Source organism: Ciconia boyciana, chromosome 8 (assembly GCF_034638445.1).
Source record: "Ciconia boyciana chromosome 8, ASM3463844v1, whole genome shotgun sequence".
Classification (NCBI taxonomy): domain Eukaryota; kingdom Metazoa; phylum Chordata; class Aves; order Ciconiiformes; family Ciconiidae; genus Ciconia; species Ciconia boyciana.
In genome coordinates this window covers 55744789-55757466 of record NC_132941.1, presented here as the reverse complement: position 1 = coordinate 55757466, position 12678 = coordinate 55744789, and the positions used below count along the sequence as shown (strand labels likewise).

Genomic DNA, 12678 nt, shown 5'->3' with positions numbered 1-12678 from the left:
AGCTGGACTGCTAACAAGCTGTCAGTATTTACTGGAATTACACTTGGGGCATCATCCCAATAAGCTCTGCAAGTAGATCAAAAAGGCAGGACTACTTAATCATTATCCTAAAGCCAGTCTGAAGAAAATGTAATCAGGAGGAATTTGACTAGCTGACAAGACGAAACTGCGTCCCCACAAGAGCTTTCACAGGAATCAGAACCCAGACACCAAAGCTGAGCTGGCCAAAATCTTCACCCCTCCTGCAGCTCAAGAAAGCAATCAGAACTGGATCAAATAAGCAGTCATTTTCTCTGACTTCTAGGGAGCAGCACACACTTATCAATGCCTATATTTATTCCACTTCTGTTCACAACTTTTATCACATTAGAATATAAAAATATAAAAGTATTCTCAACCGCTGTGTTTGCAGACATTAGCATGCCAACTAAGCCCAGGAAAACAACTTGGTTTCCTTCAAACTGCTGAAACAGAAGAAGGGGTTCTTAGATACAAATAATGTAAATAAATATGTCTCTATATTGTCAGGTCTGATAGAAGAAAGGGGAAATGAAATTCAGTGCATCACTGAAAAGCTTTGCAACTAACAAGTCATTTAATAAGGAGGCACTATATTCGGCATGGAGTGAGTAGACATGAACTAATGCAGCTGCATACATCTGGTTTGCTGTCCATGCTACTGAAAACCAAACAGGTGCAAGTGTTATGAAAAAGAGTTTCAAAGTAGTGAAGAAACCACAAATGATCTAAATATTGGGTAGATGGGGGGAGGGGAGAACAGAAGAGAGTCTCAGAGACATTCCAAGTCTGGTGTAGGCAGATTCCCTGAATTACAATCTAAAAATATTTCCCTTGCAGAACAGCCCTGACCAGATCCTCCATAGAATAAGAGTTGCATTCACAGACAGAAAACACAATATTTGGAGTCTTAAGAAACTTGCAGAAACCATGCAAATGTAATTTCAACCGTGTTGACAATATTATTTCTATTTGAGCTGTGTGTGCTAAGACGACAAAAATATCCAAAACTGGTATAAGATGCAACCTTGTCTTTGCAAAGAAAATATTATCAACTTGATTGTGCAAAACAATTCCTCCAACATAACGTGGAGGAATGCAATAAAATTCTTGATACAAGAAATGCAAAAGACTTGCTTAAGTAACAGCCTGCAAATTGAAGCATTTTCTTGGCCTCATCCCAAGACAGTTCCTCTGGTTTTCATCCTTCTCGTGCTGACTGTCTGACTCACCAAAGCATTTGCATTCTTCCATTCTAATTTTCAACTTTTTTATCTCAGTGGAATGGACAATTTACCAGATATGGTGATGAAACTGGAGTCCACCTTGTGAACTCATTTCCACAATTATCCCTCCAGATTGTGTTTTGGCAAAGCTTACACATGGAAACCTTTCCGTTAAGGTTTTATTTCATGGATGCCACCAGAGATTCAACAGCAAAGTGAACAGGTAAGTTCTGATTTTGCACTCGGTATGTATATGTATTCAGCATCTGCATAACAGTGACCTTTTAGTCAAGAGCAACATCCAAAGCAAACTTGTGAATCTTGCTAAGGATGCAAAGCATTTATAGGAGTTTAAAGGAAAAAAAATGGTCAAGCCCTTAGAATAAGAGTCTACTGAGAATTACTAAAGAGAAAAGCTGCACCAGACTCAGGAAATCCCTGATATGAAAATAGATGGATCTGGGAAAGGAGTCAGGTTAAGCCTCATATATACAGTTTTTATGCAGACGTTTGATTAGGGCTACAGTCAGAAGCAGAATACTGGGCAAGATGCACTCTGAAAATTTATCACCACTGTTAGGTAGGATGCAATTTATAAGAAAGACTAGGTTCACAAAGAGCAACATAGGGTAGCTTTGCCATCAAGAAACTTGCATCAATGAATTCTCACCACTATACATAAAAAACATAACAAGAAATTGCTTCAGGAAGGTAGGGCTGAGCTGATGCTACCAAGACTCCAACAAGATACACAGGGTTTTGTGGAACAAGACATGGAAAGCAGGGGGAAAGGGAAGAAAAAGAGATTCTGAAAATATAATCTGATGCCTTTTCGATGGCTCTCTGCAGACAGTAATCCATCCTTCTTCAAACCCCTTGCAGTGCCCGTCACATGTTTTTATACAACATGAGCAATCCAATGCTACCTGTGCAGTTTCACAAGTGAGCTGCAGTGAGCCAAGCTGCTTTAACAGCTCAGTACAGGCAAAAGTGGAAAAGTGGTGGTCCTGCTCTCCGTGTTGCAGTTCATGCTCTTCCACTCCTCCTCCTCCACCAGTTTCAGTCTTATCTGAAACTTCACTGATTTCAACTAACTAAAGTAATAGACAACAAAAGTAGCAAAACCATTAATATTTTTCTGTTAGTTTAGTGACATAAATCAGCTCACCAAGGAACAGCTCAGATGAAAGAGGCAGAAGTGAGCAGCTGGGAAGCTGGGAGGAGGGGAGTGCATACTGCCCCTTTCAGCACCATGATGCCGTTACACATCAGCACAGCCATTTCATGAAAACTCCCCCTAATTCCATTATGCTTGAACAGAGCTTTTGGCTAAACATGCAAACAAACACCAAAAAAAAAAAAAGGATTTAAAAAAATAAACCTTGGAATATGTTTTCAGTTCAATGGATTTTTAAGTATTTTTAGATCTTATTCAAACAAATCTATTTATATTTGAAAATACAACAATGTATATCAAGACCTCAGCTTACTATGCAGTCTATTAAAATCATTTCAGTCTCATTAAAAATGTAGAAGGAATATATATGTTGCTGGAAAAGTGTTAAGAGAAGTCCAATAAATGACTAGTAGCAATGATTTGCTAGATACCTAGAGCCTGAATTTGCCAAGTTACTAAAAGACTACCTTCTTCCGAAGTATAGATACTGTTTTCATCATTTTTTGGTTTACTGAGTGAGTTCAGTTGAGTAAACTACTGTTTAAAATTTAGAAGCCTTCAGAATATTGAAAAGACAGGAAACCTTATTGTCATCATCCTACCTGTAATAAAAGCAATTGGATGCAAGGGAATGAGAGGTACTGCATTCTGGGGGGAAAAAAAGAACAGAAACACACACATCTGTTTACTAACTACAGATAACAATACTTCCTCTTTCTCACTAAAACGTTTGTTTTAAATGCAAAGCAACTTTCCCCCCAGTGTAGTCACCTCATTTAAGTTTGGGTTGTTTAACTACTAAAGACAGTTTAAAGCCCAAAATAGAACCAAACTTTAGATTACTTCCCAGCAGCTCAGTGCTGGTAGGTTCACCTCTTCTAGGTTTTCCTCAAGACAATACACACTGTAACGAACAGGTCAGTTGTTTTAAAGCAGTTTCCAGGACCACTTAAAATCTGACCAACTATGTGTTTTGCAAACATTTTGTTAAATGTTTTACCTTCACTCAGGCTTTTAAGAAATGTCTGAGAGTTAGTTTCAGGTTTCCCTAAAAGGAATCTAACAAGTATTAATACTGTATGCTTGCACAGCAAGCAGTAGATGTTCTAGATAAGCATTTCTAGAAACTTATTTTGAAATCACATGATCAGTAGTATAGTTTCTACATGTCATCTATCAAACAAGGAACACTACCATAGGATTGGAGACTATCAATTCAAAATTTAAGATAGGAGAAATAACAAGGGGAGATTCTGATGACCTCACAGTCATCTAAACACTATGCAGACCAACAGAATTTGCAGGAAACATTAACAAAAGGCATGAAAGTAAAAGGCATGAAAACAGAGGCAAATAGAAAGTTATTTGAAAAAATATCAGTAAAATATTAAATTAGTTTGGCATAAAGAGTTACCAGTTTTCTACAAAAATATGGAACACCTAGTTTATTCAGTCTAGTCAACCTAGACTCCATGAAGATGTCTGATGTAGTAGCATGCACAGAATCACTAGAAGACTCAGGTGACTAGTAGAACATGTCAAGATACCTGAGGAATTGACTACAACTTGCTATAGATGTAAGAGGACTGAAAGTAAAATATCAGCTTGGATGGAGGTTACTTCTCCAGGACTCTTAAGAATCTACCTCAAGACCAGTACAAGACCAGTCTTGTACAGTGTCTTCACCAATGACTTAGACAGAAAGCAAAGGTCTTCTAGCAAGCTAGAGGCATTGGAAGAAACAGCTAACTAAAAATAATGGAAACTATATGAAATTTAGTAGTGTAAAAAAGAGTACATTTCTACTAGGATCTCAGGGTTGACCTCTGGCAGAGAGGGAGAACAAAGAAGGCAAAGAACACAGGTGTCTTAGGTGGTCACAGGAGCATTTGTATGATAAGTCTAACACAGTTGCAATGTGATCCAGATGCATGGACAGTTAACTCCAGCACAAAGAGGGAAACTTTTATCTGGAAGAGTATATTCAAACTAAGCAAGCATGCTCAGCATTCAAAACATAAGACAACACAGAAAATGGAGAGCAGGGTGACAGAAGGAATGGAGCTTTTATGCAAGACTAAAAATTGTGGTCTGAGTAATGGGTGGGAGAAGATATGACTGCTGTCAGCACATACAGTGGGAGAGCAAATGTAAGCAACAGAGGGGAACTGCTGCATCTAAGAACAGTGAAACATCACTGGCACAGAAATCAACTAGTCATGGACATATTGGGTGTTGCAAGAAAGGTCTCAAACATCAGAGCACTTAAGACTCCAGGACCTACTTTCAATTTCTTTCACTGAGAGTAGAAGGAAAATAAAATTTATTTTATAAGGCTGGAGACTAAAGATTCCTAGGAAAGTAATTAAATGGGATGATTGCTTACAAATCAGGTGACCCTTTATTTTAAAGCAGCAAGGTCCTAAAGGTGTAAAGCCTTTTATCATATATACAGAACTGATATTTTGTGTTCAGTGGTAGTGAAAGCCATCACAAGTCTCTAGCACCACGGTAAGACTTTAATTCCATCATGCTCAACACTGGCTCTTTGAGGGAACAGTAACAACATCCTATCTTTCAAGCTGAAGTCTAGCGTTTTAATTTTTTTTTTTGTCCAGGGCAACCTTTTGTAGCACATCTATCTCCAAAAGACAAAGTAAAGAAAACCCAGGATTCTTCGCATAGTTGCATACCAGATTAGCAACATGAACACATCTCAGCTAACTGCTGCAAGACCTTCCTTGATGGACAAGTCAGCGGGTTACATAAGCTTTGAATTTTTAAAAATATTAACAAGCACACTAGCTTACCATTAGATATGTCAGCCTTAGGCCTTAGAACAATGGGGTATTTTCAAAAAGAATTTGAAATGCTCCGCATGATATTGCTTTATAAAAGATAATGGCCTCATTTTACTTCCTGCTTTGCAGCAACAAAAATTTCTGTGTTATTTACAAGCTGATAATATAAGTATTTGCTTGTATATAGTATTTAGGAACTGCATTATAAACATACAAGGGATTAAAATCATTGGGACTTAAAAAGCAAGTTGGTTTTTTTTAAAGTGCACATGTAAAATGTAGAGAAATAAGAAGTGTTTAAAGAAACAGAAGTTCCATTGGAAAGTAAAAAATACATTTCTCAGCAGTTTCATTTTTCAGCTGTGTTTCCAACTCAAACATTTCATCTTTGTACTAGAACAAAGATACATGAAAGTGAGTGAGTAGAAATCAATTACAAAAGTGAAACTATCTTGCCTTTTTTTACCTTTTGAGGGAAAAGGTTTTCAAATGCCTGTTCTGTATGTCTTGGCAGTTAAAATTATTTGTGTTACTTAAACTTAGAAATCATTTAATGAATTTATTTTTCAACTGATTAAATTGCAGGCAACCTAGTCAGAAAAATTTACTTCGAATAAAAAAGGATGCTGGTAAACATAGCAATTTCCCTTCAAAACTTTTCATAAGGGTGACAGTCTTGCATTTGTGCTTCTAAAATGCATTCCACAATGAGGTGCTGACCCGTAACAAGGAACATGGGCATTATCACAATACAAATAAAGGCACGACTAACTGCTGGATACAAAGACAGAAGTAAAGTAGTTAATGTTCTCCAGCTAGGGTTTGATAAAGAACTGAGAACACTGCCTGTATGCATATCAAGACACGAATAAAACAAATACAAAAGAAAGAAGAAAGTCACATATATTCCTTCATAGTACACATATCTACTACATTTCTCCATGAAACTGTTACACATGATCTCTTTCAAGACTGTTGTGAACAAACACATACAGAAATTATATTTTAATGTAAACTTAACCATAAGAATTCGACAAACAAAATAGTTAAGAAACAAAGAGGTTCCAGCAGCAACAATAAAGTCTGCAGCATCAAACGCACCTACAGAAAGTTTCTGAAGGGCAACACCAAACACTGGAATGCAACATCTCACAAGAGTTTTTTCTTCACACACTAGTATTAATTTAAATTTATGCAGTACTATCCCCAGTTGAACCTCAGAAGCTGACTCTTGCTAGATTACATTTAATAACTGAGCCACAAACAGACCCAGGTAAAGTACTGACAATTGTGTAATACAGCTCAACCAGCTAAATCAGCCACAATTTCTTCAACGTATGCAGAAACACATGGTATGTTGGGTTTGGGGGTTTTTTTGCAAGCATCAGCCCCATGGTTTCCAGTATGATTCTTTGATTAGTAAAAGATTCAAAGAGGCTGTTGGACTTAAACTGAAGTGTCAAGATAGGTCAAAACTATAATTCCTTAGCTGTCCCAGGGAAAATTCCAGGATTGCTGAGATGCTCGTGCCAACTAAAAAATCATGTTTATCAGAAAACATACCACATTAATAATTTAATTTTTGCCTAGCAAAAAAGTGTTTCTGTGGCTACAGTAGAACCCATTCCAATAGCTGCTACAGGGAGCCAAAGCCTCAGACCAACAACTGACAGCCTCACCACATTTCTTCACTCTGTTATCATGTACAGAAGCTGTCTGTACCGGACATTGCTGGTAACATGATTAGCAGTTTCAGATGTGCCCAGGAGTTCCTGCCATCAAGAACACGTTATCTGATGTGTCTTTCATATCAAGGGGCAGGAGAAAGAGGCAAAAACTGCTGGTTTGAAAAAGATCTATTAGGGATCCAAACATGAGCATTTCCCAAGCTTTACAAAATTAGTGAGCGTAGGGGCCAACTTCAGTAACACTTAACATACTCACACACTGGCTTAGTTAACAGGAAAAAGTCCCACATCAGCTCTCAAAAACAGAGCACAGGAATTATTACTCACAGTGTTACAAGGGCTTTTACAAGGCTTTTTTCCACACTTGAAGAAAGTCAAAGCAGTTTCTTAACTGCATGAAGTTTATGTTCCCCCTCCCCCTAAAGGGACTACGCTATGCTTGCATATTAAAAACTGGTGATACATAGAAAAAAACCACTGACAATAGAATCTCCCTTTTATGAGGCACATACATTGTTCAAATATTGCTTGAGAACAGTGTGATAAAGAGTTTTCCATGAATCAGAACCTATTAGAAACAACTTAGGAGCTCTTGATATACAGCTATTCCAGCACATTTTTTGTAATAAACTATTTAAATTAATAAGCCACTTTCATACTATTTTACCATCTTTCAAATTTTTGTAACAATGCTTGGAAAAACAAGTATTATTCATTAAAAAGTTATAAGAATCATCAGCCGTGCATACAACATTTGGTCACTTTATATTAAGAGTCCATGTATTAATACATTCATGACTTATAAAAGGTAGAGGCTTTAATGAATCATTAACCTACATTATTAACTGCTACGGCATCCAACAGCTTGCTCATGGTAATAGCATGGAGCTACCTATTCTACCTTGCATTACCATGGTCACACCCCTCTAACACACCCATAATGTCTTTATAACTTGCAACAGTTCATAAATGATTTATAAAGAAATCTTAAAATGAAATATGCCCCTGTATCTTTTTTTTTTTTCCCCAAACCATCTGGGCTCTGAAGACGCAATATGTGAAAGCACAAGGCAAAGATGAAAACAAGATACATCTGATTTTAAGATGATAGATGAAGAAAAAGGGCTTTTGTTGTTTTAAAAAATATATATATCCAAGGTATTGGTTACTCTCAATATAAGCTAACATTGCAACAGTATGATCATGAGCATAATTTTATGAAGTTTTAAATAGAGAAGGGCACCCAGAGCAATGGCAGTTTATGTATACTTAACTGAATTGCAAAATGAACATAAGCATAGAATTAAAACTTTCAGTCAGTGTAATCGCTTACCAATTTCAGCAGGTAGTTGCTTGATTTTGTTCTCTCGTATACTAAGCATGGTGAGTTTTGACAAGTTTTTGATATCCTTTTCCACAGTAGTTATACGATTAAAGCGTAGGTAAAGAGTGGCGAGAGAGCTTAGCCTATACACCACAGAAGGGATTTCTCTAAGTTTGTTATGCCGCAGGTCAAGCATGCGCAGTTTCTTCAAGTTATCAAGAGAGTCAGGCAAACTGGTAAGTGAGTTTTCACTCAGGGCCAGTGTCATCAGGTTCACAAGACAGCCCACCTCTGCCGGTAGGGACTGCAGTTTGTTACTGTATAAATAAAGTTCTGTCAACTGCGTTAGCTCTTTGATAGCTGATGGAAGCATGTGTATAGACCTCTTGGACAAGTCCAAGCGCATTGAATTCTCTTCCCGGCATTTATTTAGCTCTTTGATCACTTCAGCGTTGCTGGATTTTTTGCGGATACCTGTGGCTGGATTAGGTCTTTTTATGGTATTGTCCACTGAAAAAGCTACCCCAGGCTGCGTGCTACTGGAGTCCTTCTTTCCATCTTTGGCATCTTTCCCTTTGGTCTTAGGCTCCTTTTCTTTGCTCTCTTTCCCAAATCCTCCAGAGGCTTTGGCCTCCTTCTCCCTTTCTTTTGACGATGGGACTTTTGGATCCTTCTCTTTACAGTCCTTTTCTTTTCCTAGATTACTACTCATGGTGACTCAATGTTTAGCAAGCACCACATGAAATCTGTTTCTGAAGTTCACAAGGACAATTCACTGCTGAGGCGACAAGGATCCTTAAAACATGCAAGTGTTGAACCACAGGAGGAGCTTCGGCGGTGTGATACCCATTTGCTACATATTGGTTCTGAAGGCACTCTTTCCTAACCCTGGTATCAGGAGATTCAGCTGTAGAGATTAGAAGGTCAAATGCTCCGTATTAGTATTTCTGTAACACAGAGAGAAAAGAAGCCAAAGTTAGTGTTGAATGTTTCTACATCAAGCCTGTGCTCACTAACTCAAGTTAATGATTTGTCCTTCTCTTCAAATGTCAATGAAAAACCCAGTGCTAAACCAAAAATACTACCCATGTTGCTCAAAAGACCCACTGTGGTAGAAGAGCTATACTAATTAGTATACATGAGGAAAGAAAAATTACAATTCTTAAACATAATACTGCCTTCAGTACTATATTTGAGTCACTGTCTTGCATCTTAGCTAGTTCTTAGCATTACACCCTGGTCATCAACATGAATATTCTGTCTCCCCTCCATGCTCAATCAGTCAATAAAGATTTGCTATAATTTTAAGTGCCTGCCTCTGCAAACAAATCTGTACAGGCTTATTCTTTCAGCACAAAAGAGTCTCAATTCGATCTACAGTGAAATCTAATAAGCTACTGTAACACGAACACGTCGCCTCGAGATCTCCCTTCTGACTGGCTCTGAACAGCAGGTCTCTGCTTTTAAATGGGGAGCAGAGCATTGTCACCAGCTTCACATGCTTTGAGGACATAAACACAAGGATTTTTAAAATAAACCTATCAAAAAGTCAACTGAAAGCTCAGAAGAAATAAATATATTATGCTTCAAGACAAGCAAAATTATGACGGAATTTCTCATGAGGTAGGATATAACATATCTTTAGACAGTATCTTGAATTTTCGCCTCTCAATGACTATAATGCAGCCTAATAAGTGAACAGATGTCTGAAACCTATAGAGCCCCATTTACATTTTTACAAAATCATCATACATCGTAGAAAGTAGCTTTTCTTCATGTTTCAATTCAAAACACGACGTGCCTGAGAACTTCACGGTTCTGAATACTCTGGAAAGGTTTTTGAATGTATCTTTGTGGAAGAAAATAAATGGTCAATCAATGGCAACAATAATTTCATGTCCCCGTGTTAGTCCACCTTTTAGCCTAGAATCAACTTTCCTTTGTTATGCAGCATTCACTGATGAAGAAAGTTTGTTTGTATCTCAGAAAAGCACCTTGTTTCCCCCGCCACCTAAGCTAAGTTAAAATACCCTTAAAACTTCTGCAGGAGCTGTGTCGTTGTCCTGGCATTCCATCTTCTGCACAAGTTCATAAAGGTCGTAATCAAAATCAATTAAATACTATTTTGCATACTTAAGCCATCAGCAAGTACTAGAAATACAAAAATTTTTTAGCAAAGATCAAGTAACTATTTTTAATTGCACAGTTATGCTATTTATGCTTGCCTTCAAGTATAAACATGTGCTCAGAGAACACAAAGGAGCACACTTTTCTCAATATATTCGTTCACACTAAAAAAGAAAAAAAAAAAGAGTAAAGAAAATCTTTTTAAGGATGGCAAGAAGGGCAAGCCACTTTACCTCAGCTGCAAATCAAGCTGTTTAGTAACAAAGCTCAGAAGAGAACCTCCCGCAGGAGGTGGCTTCCAGTCCTTCACCCTGATTCATTACTGCTGCAGTATCACAAAGTGTGTGCTACAAACCCCACAATATCAAAGAACCCTACTGCCTCCAGTTACTGCGTTCTGGACAACTCTGTTGTAAAGGACCATGGCCGTTTGCTAGCAGCTGCAAGCAACGACAGCTTTTAACTTGGAAATTTTCTCCAATGCAGAGTTCTCTAAAGCAGCACAAGCTGGTTCCTTACTGCATCCTTCAGATTTCCACCCAGCTTTTACACCATCCATTAACCTGACCTATCCTCAAGATTACCAACCTCCCTACATTATATTTTAAAACTTGGTCTCAGCACTATATAATCTACGTGCTTGTAAAACTCCAGCAATAGGAAATATAATGACTCCAAATGCAAAACCGCAGCTGACTAAAGGGTGGGAGCCTGAAATGCCTGACAACTTGTTTTCAGTATGAAAGGTAACACAAAGAATCGGGAACTAACACAGTTTCTAAATTCTGGTAATACACAGAAAACTCAGCCATGTAGCAGTGCCAGACAGCTACTGCTCCACATCAAGCCCCTTCAGTGCAAAATACTCAAAGGGCTGCTGCTCTCATGAGCTTTCAATTTAATCAAATTTAGGACCCGACAAGAGATTTGTTTCATTTCTTATGTGCACTGCAGCTGAAGGAGGTTTTGAGAGAGCCTCAGAAAGGAAAGACTGCTGGAGATTAGTACTGCTGAAAGTAGCTCGATAGTGCAAATGCTCCAAAATAATCTGCACTCATTTCACTGTCTTCGTTAGCAATTACTTTAATTGTACTTGAAAAAAAAAAAGGGGGGGGGGGGTGTCCCTGTTTCAATATGCCAGTTTAAACATTTCATTTTCTGGTAAGGAACAAAAATCATTTGCCTATACAAACGGATAAAATTGAACAGTCATTAAAAACATCATCTGAAACATATAAAGAAAATTCAGAGCAATACAAAGGGTCATGACCAGAGACTTCAACATTGCCTCACAGTTAAAGATGTTAGGAGGCAGTCAACTTGCAGGCAAGCCACAGGCAGCCGTGGTTTTCTAACACATGGAAACTGGAGCCAAGCTCACAGTGCAGCAGGCCTTCAAAATATACTCCCTGTTCAGAGTGACAAAAAGCTAAGTTAAGTGTGCTGCATCTATGTCATTTTTATCTCTTTACTGAGGATTTTAATTACTGCCTGAGACTGCAAAATGTATTTAAAATAGTTTGAGAAGGTTTAGCCTCCCAAATAAAGTAATTCTCTAATACCTAGAATGACTACAACTAGCACTTATAAGAAGAAAAAGCTTATGATGAGACCTTTTCCAGATGAAACACAATAAAAGCCAGTGCAGGGGGAATCACATCAAAGAAAATGCCTCGACTGGAATAGCTTCATGCCTCCGGAATCACTGGCATCTCCCCTTTCCCTGCTCACTCACCAGGGCTGGGATTCCCGACAGCAGAAGTGGTGGTGCACAGGAGGTACCGGCCGGGTTTCACCCAGTTACTCCGTGAAGCAGTAAACTCCTCTGCCACAAGGCAACATTTGTGTCCTGGTGATTCCCATTACTCTTGACATCCCCGCAACCTTTCTTCCCCTCTTTGTTTTATTTCAGGGTGAAAAAGTCCTAGCAAGTACAAGAGCCATGGCAGAACTGTCATTCATGAGACAACCCTTTCTCTTCCTACAGTCCTCTCAGTCGCCACACATTGCCAACTTCCACAAGTGAAAGATGTCCAAGCAAGAAGTCTTCCTAGCTAAATAATACTGACTTACACCCCAAATTGGCCAAACCTGTGAAGTGACTGTTTTAGGCTGTCCTGTAAGTACAGCATCACATTCTTGTATCATAACGCAGCGGCAGCACAGGGCTTAAATAACTATATGAAACTCATCCTATTTCTAGTATTTTGTAACTTTTAATACTGCCATTGCAACCTAAAATTATTTTTACCATTTGCATGCAATATAGATGAGAATACATATTTATATTTATACGTATTCTCATCTATATGCTGTA

The 12678-nt window shown here is 38.2% G+C and overlaps 1 protein-coding gene across 2 annotated transcripts in view; it reads right to left on the bottom strand.

Annotated features, from left to right (window-relative positions):
* Positions 1 to 12678, bottom strand: part of SHOC2 (SHOC2 leucine rich repeat scaffold protein) — a 73020-nt gene that overhangs the window by 36089 nt on the left and 24253 nt on the right. For both annotated transcript variants that reach the window (XM_072870560.1, XM_072870559.1), the window contains exon 2: positions 8244 to 9181. In XM_072870560.1, coding sequence (XP_072726661.1) covers positions 8244 to 8946 — 703 coding nt within the window. In that variant the 5' untranslated portion in view covers positions 8947 to 9181. The remainder of the gene's footprint in view (positions 1 to 8243; positions 9182 to 12678) is intronic.